The 12,608-nt window shown below is 27.9% G+C and overlaps 1 protein-coding gene across 1 annotated transcript in view; it reads right to left on the bottom strand.

The window, feature by feature from the left end:
- LOC111634626 (insulin-degrading enzyme-like) overlaps window positions 1-12,608 on the bottom strand; it is a 69,036-nt gene that overhangs the window by 15,343 nt on the left and 41,085 nt on the right. Inside the window, exons 12-16 of the mRNA XM_023379455.1 lie at window positions 8,382-8,554; window positions 5,225-5,328; window positions 3,559-3,661; window positions 312-407; window positions 203-229 (exon numbers count right to left, since the gene is read on the bottom strand). Of these exons, the coding sequence (XP_023235223.1) occupies window positions 203-229; window positions 312-407; window positions 3,559-3,661; window positions 5,225-5,328; window positions 8,382-8,554 (503 nt within the window). The remainder of the gene's footprint in view (window positions 1-202; window positions 230-311; window positions 408-3,558; window positions 3,662-5,224; window positions 5,329-8,381; window positions 8,555-12,608) is intronic.

Raw genomic sequence — 12,608 nt, 5'->3', positions numbered from 1 at the left:
ATTAACAATCATAATTGGATAATGAAAATAAATTATGTTTTCTTTTTTTTTCAGTGTAAGTTTTTGTTTTTTAATTTAAATTTGAAAAAAAAAATTGAAATTAAAAAAAACAACAGTCTTTCTTCTTTTTCTCTTTATTTATTATTTTAAAACATTTTCATTTGTTATATATTATTGATCATGTTGAAAAATTCATACTTACTTTTATCATAATGGGTAAATTAGAATTCTACAAAAAGAAGAAAAAACAAATTAAATTAAAATTAAAATAGTTAACTTAATAATTTAATTTTATAAGCTGTCATACATGCCTCAGGTTCTCTAGGTGCAAGTTCAAAATTGGTTGGTATAAATTCATTCTTGGGTGGTAAAAGAAGATTATTATGGGTACCAACTAATTTCCATTTCTGGTTAAAAAAAAAGTTATATATATTTTAAGATAATTTCAACAAGATATCAATCTCTTATTATTACATAATACCAAAACAAGTATAAATTAATGTATTTAGTAAAATGACAATTAGCTATGCATATAAAGTAAAAAATAACATTGGTATAACAGAAAAAATTTTGTTCCATAAAACAAATTCTAATATATATAGTAGTCTTCAGAAGACAGATTCAAAAATGTTTGCTAGTTTATTCTAACAAAATATTAGAATTCATATATTTTTCAAAAATTTATAAATAATGTGCATTTATTTTAATATTTGCTTGAGAAAGAGAGTAGGCTGTCAGTCAGTAATATAGACTAAGTTATGATTAGTTGAATCAATTCATTTTTCCAATGATCATCACTATCATTAATTGATTTTTTTTAAATCAATTAATCAAATGTATATTTCACAACATTATCATCTGTCATATTAATAAAGAAATTAGTTATTTTAATACAGTCATTTCTGAAAGGATAAATTGTAACTTTATAGTTATTAAATTATAGAGCAAATTCAAGACAATTAATAAATTTAAAAATATAAAATTATATAAAAATACAAAATTAAATTTAAATAATTTATTAATTATTTTCAGTACTTTTCTCAACATTTGAGTTTATGTTTACAAAAATTTAAGAAAATTTTTAAAATATATATAAATATATATAAATGGTTTGCTGTATATTAGTTAATATGACGATTTTAGTCTCTGTAATCCAAAATTATTCTTGGTAGACAAATCTCACAGCAATCTTATTGGCAAATTAAATTTATTTTGTAAAGACTACATCAAATGCATTTCGGGCTGGTCTAATATTTTCCAGTCCCTCTTAAAATTTTTAAGTAGACAACACACACGAATGTGTTTTTTCAAATTTGCCATAGAATTGTTATTTTCCTCGTGTGTGTGAAAAGACTAATTGAAAAGACACACTTGTATGTATTTTCTACTTAATAATTTTCTTAAATTTTTGTAAACTTAAACTCTAATTGGTAAAAATTTCCAGGACAAAATTTTATCTTTGAAATTGCTTTAATTTAAATAGACATTCTCCCTTTAATACATAAATTAATCAATCATGTTACTTAAACATTAATAGTAATATAAAAATTTTATAACTCATGAATATTTAAATAATTGTTCATTAGTGTTTAACTATATGTCATTACAAATATACAAACATTTATCACAAATTTCTTACTAAATTAAAATTTTTTTATACAATTTTTAGATTATTCAGAGGCCAACTTTAACAAATATATCTTTATTAATCTAAGAAATTGCTGTTCTTAACTATAAAAATTAAATTTAATACTGTATATATCAATTCTATAAATTCCCTGATTATTGATAAATGATTTTACTTCAAATAATTAATTTTTTAACTATACATTAGTTCTGATATAAGTAAAAATTTCATTCAAAATTTAAAAACACATTTCCTACAAACTATTTATTCAATAATTGTTTGTCATAACCTTGAAAAAAATTTAAAAGTTTAATCTTTAATTCAGCATTTATACTTATAGCCCAATTATATGGCATTTGCAGGGTTAGTGCTATGTATTGGGTTTGTTGGAACTGTTTATATTTAATTTAGCATTTATAACTAATAATCATGAAGGATAAATAAATTAAGAGGGGGGAAAAAGCATTTATTAGAAAATAAATTAATTAAATTTATTTTATTTAATAACCATTAAAAATGCTAATGATTTTTTGACTGTCAAAAATCATTTAAAATTGCTAAATATTTACAGACATTTTGCTAAATGTTAATTAAAACACTTTTGATAATTCTATCATCTCAGAAAATGGTCAACTTGCATTAATATGAATTGCTAGGGGAACAATAGTTAGTTCGCTTTATCGAAAATTTGCATCAACAATTTTCAGGGGTCAAGGTTGTATAATTTAGGGAGTTAAAAGGTAATTGAAATGTCTAAGTTACAAAATTTTAATTAATTTACTAAACAAAGTTAAATAAAATTAAATATATTTACAAAAACAAATTAATATTCTAAATGATTTTCAAATCAAACAAAATGAGAAGGAAATGGTATTTGCCTTTTAAGAGTGGAGCTGTATATCAAGATGGTTAAACAAAGCAAAACTAAAAAAAATCAGTGCTTTTTTCCTGTTGAAGATTGTTTGAATATGTAGAAAAAAAAATCATATATTTTTTCAATCATGAATGTCATCTTTAATATTCATTCACATCACTTTCAAACTGTAGAGAGTATGATGCCTACTGCCTCTGTTATATCCTTGAAAGAAAGCTTAGAGTGCTGATCATTGTTGTCAATCTTGCTTTCATTTACAGAATCATCACATTTGTTGGACAACATTCTGACCAGTTCTGATACTATCAAGCAGAGTATAATATATGAGTTTGAGTTACGTTAACAGCATTAACTCTTTAGAGACAAAAGAGTAAAAACAGAGCCAAATTTAGCACACAGTAGCCAAACCTGCACTCCCCAATATGCTAACTAGCTTGTGTTTGAATGGGACCACATCCATTGGAGGTGAAACCCATCTTTGTTTACTAGGAAAAGAAAACTCAAAATGGAACATTTATTACAGTACCAGCTTTTACTGTTCACTTTGAAAAGCATAAAAAGCAATGTTGCCATTATAGGAAATAAGATTATTTCTTAGGGGTTGTGAAGGTATTTTATAGTTTGGTTTAACAAATTCTGGTAAAATTTTTGTTCACTTTATCATATAAAGATTAAAGTTGCACTGACAAGAATTCACTTTATCAGTGTTCATTTTAAGGTGAGTTGACTAATCAATATTTATTAAAAAATAATTATCAATACATATTTAAAAATAAATTAATAACTTAAATATATTAAAAAATGAATTTTATAACAACAAAATGAAGAATAATACTGATTTTGATTATGAAAATCAAATTAATTTCAGGTGTACCTTATCATAGTTTGTATAGTTTTAAAAATTTATCATTTTAATTAAGATGTTATTTTATAAATAAAATATAAATAACTTTATTTTTCTAATCAATAGTGTAACTAATTTCATAATAGTTTTATCCAATGAAAATGTATTTCTTCTATGATGATAAAATTAATCTATCATCAATAAAATTTTTACCTGAATTACTGAATCAGGAATTCTTTCAAATTTGTATTTTGTACCATACCAGCATTCTTCACAGTCTACAATATTTTCAAATTTTTTCCCTATTACAGCAACTCTGTGAAATATAAAAAATTATCTTTAACTAAAAAAATTATGAAATTTCAAAATTCAAGTTTTAATTAAATATTAATTTTATGTCTTACTTAGATGTGTACCATACTGTATGAACTTTTGTCCCATCTAATAAATGTTTAAGATTAGTTCTTGCATTTTATGAATTAACTATTCAGTTAATTCATAAAATGCAAGAACTCTCTGATGTGTGATCTATTATGCCATAAAATAAGATCATCAACTTATCTGGTGTACAGGGCTAATTGTTGTTCAAACAAGGAAAGAATTTTGTCCTCTAGTTGATGTATTACTAGTTCACACAATGTTCCGGAAGTGGAGCTTCCCTTTTTTTATGAATAAAATCTATTTGTCCTGCAAATGTGTGTTGAACAGGAAAAGCACCTCATCTGTGCATTTCCTAGACATTAAAAACTCCCTAATTGACATCATTGTCTCAACATTAGTATACAGAAAGCCAATATATAATCTATTGTTCATTCCATCTATATCAAGAGATTCATACTTTCAAACTGGCACATGCGTAGCTAAAAAGTAGCCACAGCACTAACCCTTTAGAGACAAAAGAGTAAAAACAGAGCCAAATTTAGCACAAAGTAGCCAAACCTGCACTCCCCAATATGCTAACTAGCTTGTGTTTGAGGACCATAGTCAAAGACCATACACACATTTTCAATAGTAAGGAAAGTATAGGCAAACTAAATTACATCAAAGAAGGATAGCCATGTTAAAACATGTCCCTTGATAATAGATGAAGATAGCCATAAAAAATATTCCTCATTGACCTCTTAAAGTTGCAAAGCCAATGGTATTTTTTAGTCAGCGGGGTATATCAAACAACTAAAATGAACATACAAATAAATAGCAAGAGTCAATAACATCTCTATTGCATTTAGGTTCAACCCAACAGTATACTCTTTGATTAGGAATTTTGAAGACTCTCTAAATGATCTACAACTTCCAGGAGTATATACTATTCTGGTTACAGACCACAGGGATGGACAGAATTTACAGTACATTGGTACCATGACCTGCCCACTCAACCAATGATTAACGGAGCATTCAGCATTATTAAAAAAAGGTCACAACACTGGCCATATTTGCAATAGATCAACAAGTTCAAGTGCATCTTGACAGAGCCAAACTTCTACATCGCACAAACCAATAAAACAAACTCAAACATCTGGAGAAATTTGAAATTTACAAGGTGTACAGGGAGAAAACAATCAATTTTAAGGATAATAAAACACTTCAAATAATGCCCATGCTTTTGGAAGTCAGTTTTTAATTTTGTAATTCTGTTCATTTTAACAAATCAGACATTATCTGAACCTTTTAAATTTGCTGTTTCAAATTTATATCCTTATTTAGAATATTTCTGTAACCTGATGATGGTTGCTTAAGGCAATTAAAAAAAAACATTTGTTTTGCATTAAATTTACATTTTCAAGGCTGAAGTTTTGGTATTTGACAAGGGTTTCAAATCAGACTACTGAATACAAATCATAAATACAATTTACAATTAATTATAAAATTACACACAAACCTAATATTTTCTGGAACTAATCTATCTAATAAATCTGTAATTAAGTCTGGTCGATATTCATGCAGAAGATAAGGCCCACAGAGAACTTCTTCCATAGGATAATTCTACAATAATAATATTTTTAATTTTTGAATAAATCAAAATTTAAAATAAAGCAAATAATAATCTCTAATTTTTTTTAATAAAAATCATTCAAATTTTTTATGCATTCATTTAGTAAAAAATCTTTCTTAGTAACTAAAAACGTTATTAAGTTCATTAAAAATTATTTTATTAAGAATATGAGTACAAACAGAAAACTTAATGCATATAAAACAAATATATAAATAATCAAAAAGTGGTCTAAATGTAAAAAGAAAATGGACATATAAATGTAGAAGGAATACACTTTTATTCACTTTTTATAAAAGAGGAAAAAAAATACCCATTTCCTTAACTATGTTAAAAGAAACTAAAAAATTTATTTTGTTGTATTTACATGCATAATAACTATAAAGTAAAATGCATATCTGTTGAATGAAAAAAACAGTCACAACGTGTTGTGACTAACTCAAAAAGACCACAAAGTGAAATGAAACCTCAGGAGCTCACAAGTGTTCAAAGTGTCATGAATATGTTCACGTTATCTGTGGAAAAAGCAATGAGAATGAGGGATTTAGTGCAAATGTTACTTGTAAGTTCTGTTTAAGAAAGAACAGCATCAATGCTAAGAGAGAATATGTCAAATCTGGCCTAGAGAAACAAGCACATAAAATGATTTTACTACACAACTCAAAATTTCCTGCAGTTGAAGTTGGTTTGAATGTTTTAGTTAGGGTGCCTGATGTTAATAGAGGATGTTCATAGTTCCCAGAAATGTTTCAGCTGTTGTTATGAGCATTAATCCATCAGGTCTCCATCACTTAGGAAACAAGGAAGGTCTTCTTGATCGACTTTATGCTCATAATGAATTTACAAATTCTGAGAGTAACTTTATTAACATTTAGGACATACCCTCAACTTCATTATCACTTTACTCAAAATCCCTGTTAACATCTGGAAGCAAGCAAGGGTTTATAATGTGCCACTGTAAAAGATACTGTATTGGTAAAAATGCAAATGTTGCTCAAAGAACATAAAATGCAACTCGAAATATCATGATAATAGTTCTTGTAAAAATAACTGAAACATTCTTGATTCTCATAAAAAAGATTGATTTATTAATAAAAGTTTCTGACAAAGTAATTATTTTTAGTAAATTAGTTGTTTGAAATTGTTGACATCTTGAGCACTGCAACAGATTTTAATGAATAATCAAATGTTGTTGAAAGTAACCAAGTTACATTTGTGTATGTGGTGAATAATTTTGTTACCTACTTATATAAGATAATTGAAGATAAATAAATCATAATGAAAAAGAAAATTTTATTTTCTTATCATCACCTCATTATTAGTTAACATCCAGAACTTGTGGTGGCTTTTAACCATAATAAATCCATCACACAGTTGTTTTTAACTTTAGCAGCTGATTTTTGTCATTGTGTAGAGTACATCAAGCACCTACAAGTACACTTAGTTTGACCTTTAGCACTTTTAAATACACCAAAAATAACCAAATGTGCATTTTTCTCAATACATTTTATTTCTTTGAAACTTTTTTAAGTATAAAAATTAAATTTATAGGAAAATTTATAGAACAAATGTTGTTCAGCATTATAAATTGTAAATAAAAATGTTTTGAGGCTAGAACCCATATTTTAAAGTTACAAACCACTGTGTGTCTTATCACCCTCTATTGTGGTTGCATCAGCTAACATTCAGAATGCATTATGGCTTAATCACTGCAACATGTAGTTGTCAAATATAATGAAAGCCATGACACGAATTTTACTTTGTGGTCTTTTTGAGTTAGTCACAATGTGTTGTGGCTGTTTTAAAGTGACCACAATGCGTTGTGGATGATGAAAAATGACCACAACACATTATGGCTGTTTTTTTGCTCAATGAGCATTTTTGTTCTTTGAACCTAACATATATATGTGTAATATATATATATATATATATATATATATATAAACTCTCAAAACTCTAACTATTGATTTTATTGTATGTTAGTTCTCTATAGTGAATAAAAGCTGAGTGATTGCTCTTGAACCTGTGTCATTGGATACTTATCAACATTAAAACTTTCTCTAACTTTTTTGAGTTTATTTTAACATTTATTATCATTATGTTGGATTTAGTGGGTTACTCGGTTCACACCGATGGCTGTGTACTATGCCGGACCAGAGTCAAGGCATAACAACCAAAAACAAAAATTAAATAAGTGTGTCAGTGTCTGTATTCAGGATTTCCTAACAATGTGGCATGTATTCAATATAGTGGCCTTCTGTAGTGTGATTTATGTATTTCTATTCAATTGTAATGTTCCCAGGCTTTTGTGTAATGTGTGTGGTATCACACCTGTACAGGAGAGAACGACAGGTACAATAAGCACCCTTTCCATCCTCCACATATACCTTATTTCCTGGGCGAGTTCTGTGTACTTGCTAATTTTTTCAGTGCATGTGTTTTGTAAATTGTGAGTGTTTGAAATGGCTATGTCTATAATGTACATGATTTTATTGTGTTTGTCAATGAGTGTGATGTCTGGTCTGTTGTGGTAAATTGCTTTATCTGTTATTATGGCTCTGTCGTAGTACTTACTGTTATTTTTTTTTTATTGCAATAACTCAACTATTATTATTATTGTGTTTAGTGAGTATTATTATTACTACTGTTGTTATTATTAAATATGGAATTTTTTGGCTCAGCTGCCATTTGAATTTTTGATACTCCATTAGGAGGATCCATCTGAAATGTTCTGTTTTCACTTCATTGTGAATGAAATTATAAAGTAACTACTAATGGGAATGAAATGGAAGAAACCGATTTGAAATGATATTTTATAAACATTACATTACTAGTGTCATGTTTTCAGCAACTATTTCAGAGGTGAAAATTACACAAGGTTGTATTTCAGTTTAAGCAATTTTTTGTGGAATGTGCACTGATACAGGTTATATTCTAGTGTGAATTGTCCTCACATGATTATGATGATAATCTCATTCATAATGATTATACTCTAATAATTATTTCTTAGATTAAAATTAATAACACACTAATAAAATATCCTTACATGTAACATTCCAGCAAGAGAAAAAGCATACATCTGAGATCGTTCTTTGTCTTTGAAGCGGAACGTCATTGCTGCTAAATCCTGACACTCTTTAAAAACCCATTCTTGAGGTCCTTCAGCTTTTAACATATTTAAATACTGGAAGAGTAAGGTCACAATATCATCTGTATGTTCTGTAAAAAAATATTAGCATTCCATTCTCAATAAAAGAAATTTCTGTTCATATTTGCTATAAATATTGAAATAAAATACTATACTTTATAATCAAGTAATCCATTAATATCAATACATATTACTACAGATAGCAGACAACATTTAAAATGCAAAATAAATTCAAATACTTTTATTTTTATTTAAGCTTTTATTTTATTTTTTCTTTAGGATGTACAGGTATCCATTGTACAGTACAACAAGGTACTTATACAACACAGTTTTGCTCTAACATGGTTTGAAAATTGGGGTTATCCCCCATACAACATGACTTCTGGTTTCGCTCTAACATGGTTTTGGAAATCCTCTGTATAAAATTTCACAATTTTTAAATGTAAACTTTGTTATTCAATATTTTTTTAATCAAGTAAGCATGCTTGTTGTCTCAAATTTGCCCATAGATTTTAGAATATTGAAATTTTCAAATTATTTTATGCTTTTTGTCAGGTTTACTTTAATAAAAACTGACAGTACAATGTTTTTTCTTCCTTGCACTAATTTTCCTATCAATCAGGGTCATTGTCATTGCTTTCAGACTTTAGCTCTTAAGACTGTCACTGTTTTTCTTTTTTAATCTTCATATTTAGTTAAATTCATTTAAACAGTTTTAAGTGTTATTAAATTTTTTTTCATGAATGATTACTTCATTCATAAAAATGACAAATGAAATACAGCAGTATCTCTATACTCAAACACAAATTCTGGAAAAAAGTTGTTTGGTACTCAACTGAACAAATGCGCAACTGCTAGAACAAATTTTTGATTAATAACATTTTTATTTTGTCAACCATAAAATTTTTTATGATAATAATAAAAAATATAAAAATGTTTCTGATACTTCTGATCAAGATTAACAAAAGGCTGAGATGACGACAATACTTTGTAAAAAAAGAATGCCCTCATTTACCTAAAATTAATATTAATGCATAATACAGTACTTTTAATTGTGATTGTTAATTAATTATTGATTGTTTTAATATACATATTTCTCTTAGTAATGAATAGAATAGTATACCTTTGCTAACTTGTGGAATGTCATCGTATGTTTTGTATTAGTCTTTTGTTCTATATAGCACAGATTTGCATAGCACAGCACTTTTTCAGAACATAACTACTGCATTATATGAGAGATACCTGTCAGGGCTGCGGAGTTGGTAAAAAAACACTTGACTCTGACTCCTGATAATTTTAGTAGGCTGACTCAGACTCCCAACTCCAGCAAAATTAAAGCCATTTTATGGGGGCCAAAGGTGCTCAGAGTAGGCGGAGGTGCTCATAGGGGTACCCTACCCCTATGAGCACCTCTGCCTACTCTGAAAGAGCCTGGGGCATTTACTCAAATACTTTTATAGTTAATATTTTTAATATTTAACTTACATTAATATTTATTTGTATAAAAAATTTTTAACAAATATTTAATAAGAGGAGAAAGGGGGCAATAAAATTGTACTTCTACATATATTTGACAGCATTTGCACTTCAGTTTCATTCTTTCAGAAGAGTTAGTCCAACTAAAAAGTGTGCGATCTAGTTAGCTACTTCAGCCCCTTGTTCAGAAAAGAAAAATATGTACTCTGATCAATTAGTCTGGCTCATTCAGAAAAATAGAGTACTTATTTAGAGTGGGGATAATAAAGAAATGATTAAAAAATATTCAAATTCAATTGGGTCAAATTAATTTAACTACTAAATACAAATACTACAAAGAACACTACACATTTAATAAATTAAATTGATGCATTTTGTATTTAAAATAAATGAATTATAACAAAATACAAAAAGGTTTTAAAAAATTAATAAATATATAATAAATTTTCTTTCATTTAAATAAAAAAACTAAAGTAAATTCAAAATGCAGGAGTCAGAGTTGGCACGTTTTTTCCAACTCTGACTCAGACTCCATAGCCCTGATACCTGTAATACAGAATTCAAATGTAAACTGAACACACATAAATTCAGTTTAAAAAATAAAACAAATAATTCCTTCAAAACAAATGACTATCTAAAACTGTAAAAAGAAAATTTTACATATAACTTAAAATTTTAATATTTTTTAACATTTAAAATTTATGTTTCAAAATGATGATATGATGCAGCATTAAAAGAAAACTTGCTGTAGTCTACATATAAGAGAGCTACTTGACACTATCTATTTTATAGTATTTATATTCTTTCTCTAACATTTTAGTTAACAAAAGTTAATATGATTTTTTTTATGGAGAGAGAATTTTTAAATTATCTTAATTTGATCTCAAACTCATGGTGCACCTTGGAATTGAGAAAACATGATATATAATAATTTTGGTGCATTTCCATAAATCAGATATTTTTATACCTAGACAGATGACTGCATCACCATCTTTATTTCAAAATGTCTTAAATATATACTAAAGGAGAAATTTATTTTAAATAATGTGTGAAATTCAGAATTTTAGCAGTTAATTAGTGTGAGAAATTATATTTATTTGTTACATATTGTTTACAAAAAAGGAAGACACAGCTGTCACTTTTTACAAAAAAGGGAAATTGAACTTCCTTTTCTCATGTTCTTATCGCTATTCTTGACAACCATCTGGGTGTCTACCCCCTGTACATCCCGTTAGCGACTGAAAATCCTTTAACACTATTGGTCAGAAAGTACAATAAAAGGGGCAATTTTCCCGCCATTCGAGGCAGTCAACAGAAATATGACATTACCATAGGAGACACGCAGTCTACAAAAGAAGAGATATGCCATACAGACAGCAATCACCCAAAGAATAGATTGCCATATGAGACGCAGTCGACATTAGTCTGAATATGTCATATAGGAGACAGCAGTTCATTGTATAAGGACATAGCCGTAGGAAGCCAGTCAATGCTCCCCAAGAACCTGCCATAAAAATAGAGTTCTCTTGCAAATTCTCACTTGAGCATTCCCTCATCCCTCCTCCGCCTAAGAGCTTCACCAAGGAACTTCATCGTATAGAAAAAGAAGATTACCTTCTATACCTTCAGTCAACGTAGTAATTTTAAATTGATGTAAGCTCTCTCTCTCTCAGTTTAGCAGTATACTCTCGATTTAGAAGTGTAACTCTAGTTAGACTTGATTATGTTCAGTTATATTTATATTTTGAATTATGTATCTCAATGATTTAGTTTATTCAGTAAATCTTTTGTTATTAGTTACATTTGGTGACTCTCAATTAATTGACTCCAGAAATTTACCCCGCTACGATCGGACTTACCTGTGATGCTTCCCACTTGATAAATAAGCCCTCCTTTTAAATACACTATAAATATCGCAAGTTAGGACACAATATTTAGCTAAGTCAATCTTAACTGGTGTCAGCATCCTGACTAGACTGGGATTATACAATCTTGATCTCAAACATCCTTTTTTAGGCCATCTACAGACAACATGGGCAAGTTTCGCCAACTTGTAACCAATTAAGTGATAAAGAGATAAAATATCCTCTTTACCCCTAGTTCCTCACAAATGTATCAACTTAAGTCAACTTGAAATTCTTTATTAATTTTATTGTTTTCAAAAGTTCAATGTATAAAAGAACGCTATTGGCATATAAAATTTCTGATATGTTAAATTTTCATTGAGATGAATAAATATAGTAAATGTATATCATTCTTAAATTTGAATATCAATACAGAAGACATATTTGCTTTTCATACTGTAAAAAAGCATATCACTTCAAAAATAAACACACAGTATAACCTCTGAATAGTGAACACAAATTGGGACTGAGAAGTTGGTCTGCTATTTACAGCTGCCTGTTGTTAGGATGTACAGTAAATGCTGGCAGCTATACTTTATTTTAATACGATCATCACATATTGTGAAGAATACAATGGATTATGAAGATATCAAATTTACATTGAAAATGTGAATTTACCAAAAAGTTTAAATAGGATACATAATTAAAATATATATACAGTATATAATTCTGTATATGTATTTTAATTATGTATCCTATCTCTACCAAAATCTCATTTTAATTGATTTCTAAATAGCAAACAGAT

This window comes from Centruroides sculpturatus, unplaced genomic scaffold (assembly GCF_000671375.1).
Source record: "Centruroides sculpturatus isolate CEXI.00-Female unplaced genomic scaffold, Cexi_2.0 scaffold791, whole genome shotgun sequence".
Taxonomy (NCBI): domain Eukaryota; kingdom Metazoa; phylum Arthropoda; class Arachnida; order Scorpiones; family Buthidae; genus Centruroides; species Centruroides sculpturatus.
The sequence above is the reverse complement of the archived record's forward strand: the minus strand, read 5'-3'. Positions and strand labels throughout refer to the sequence as shown.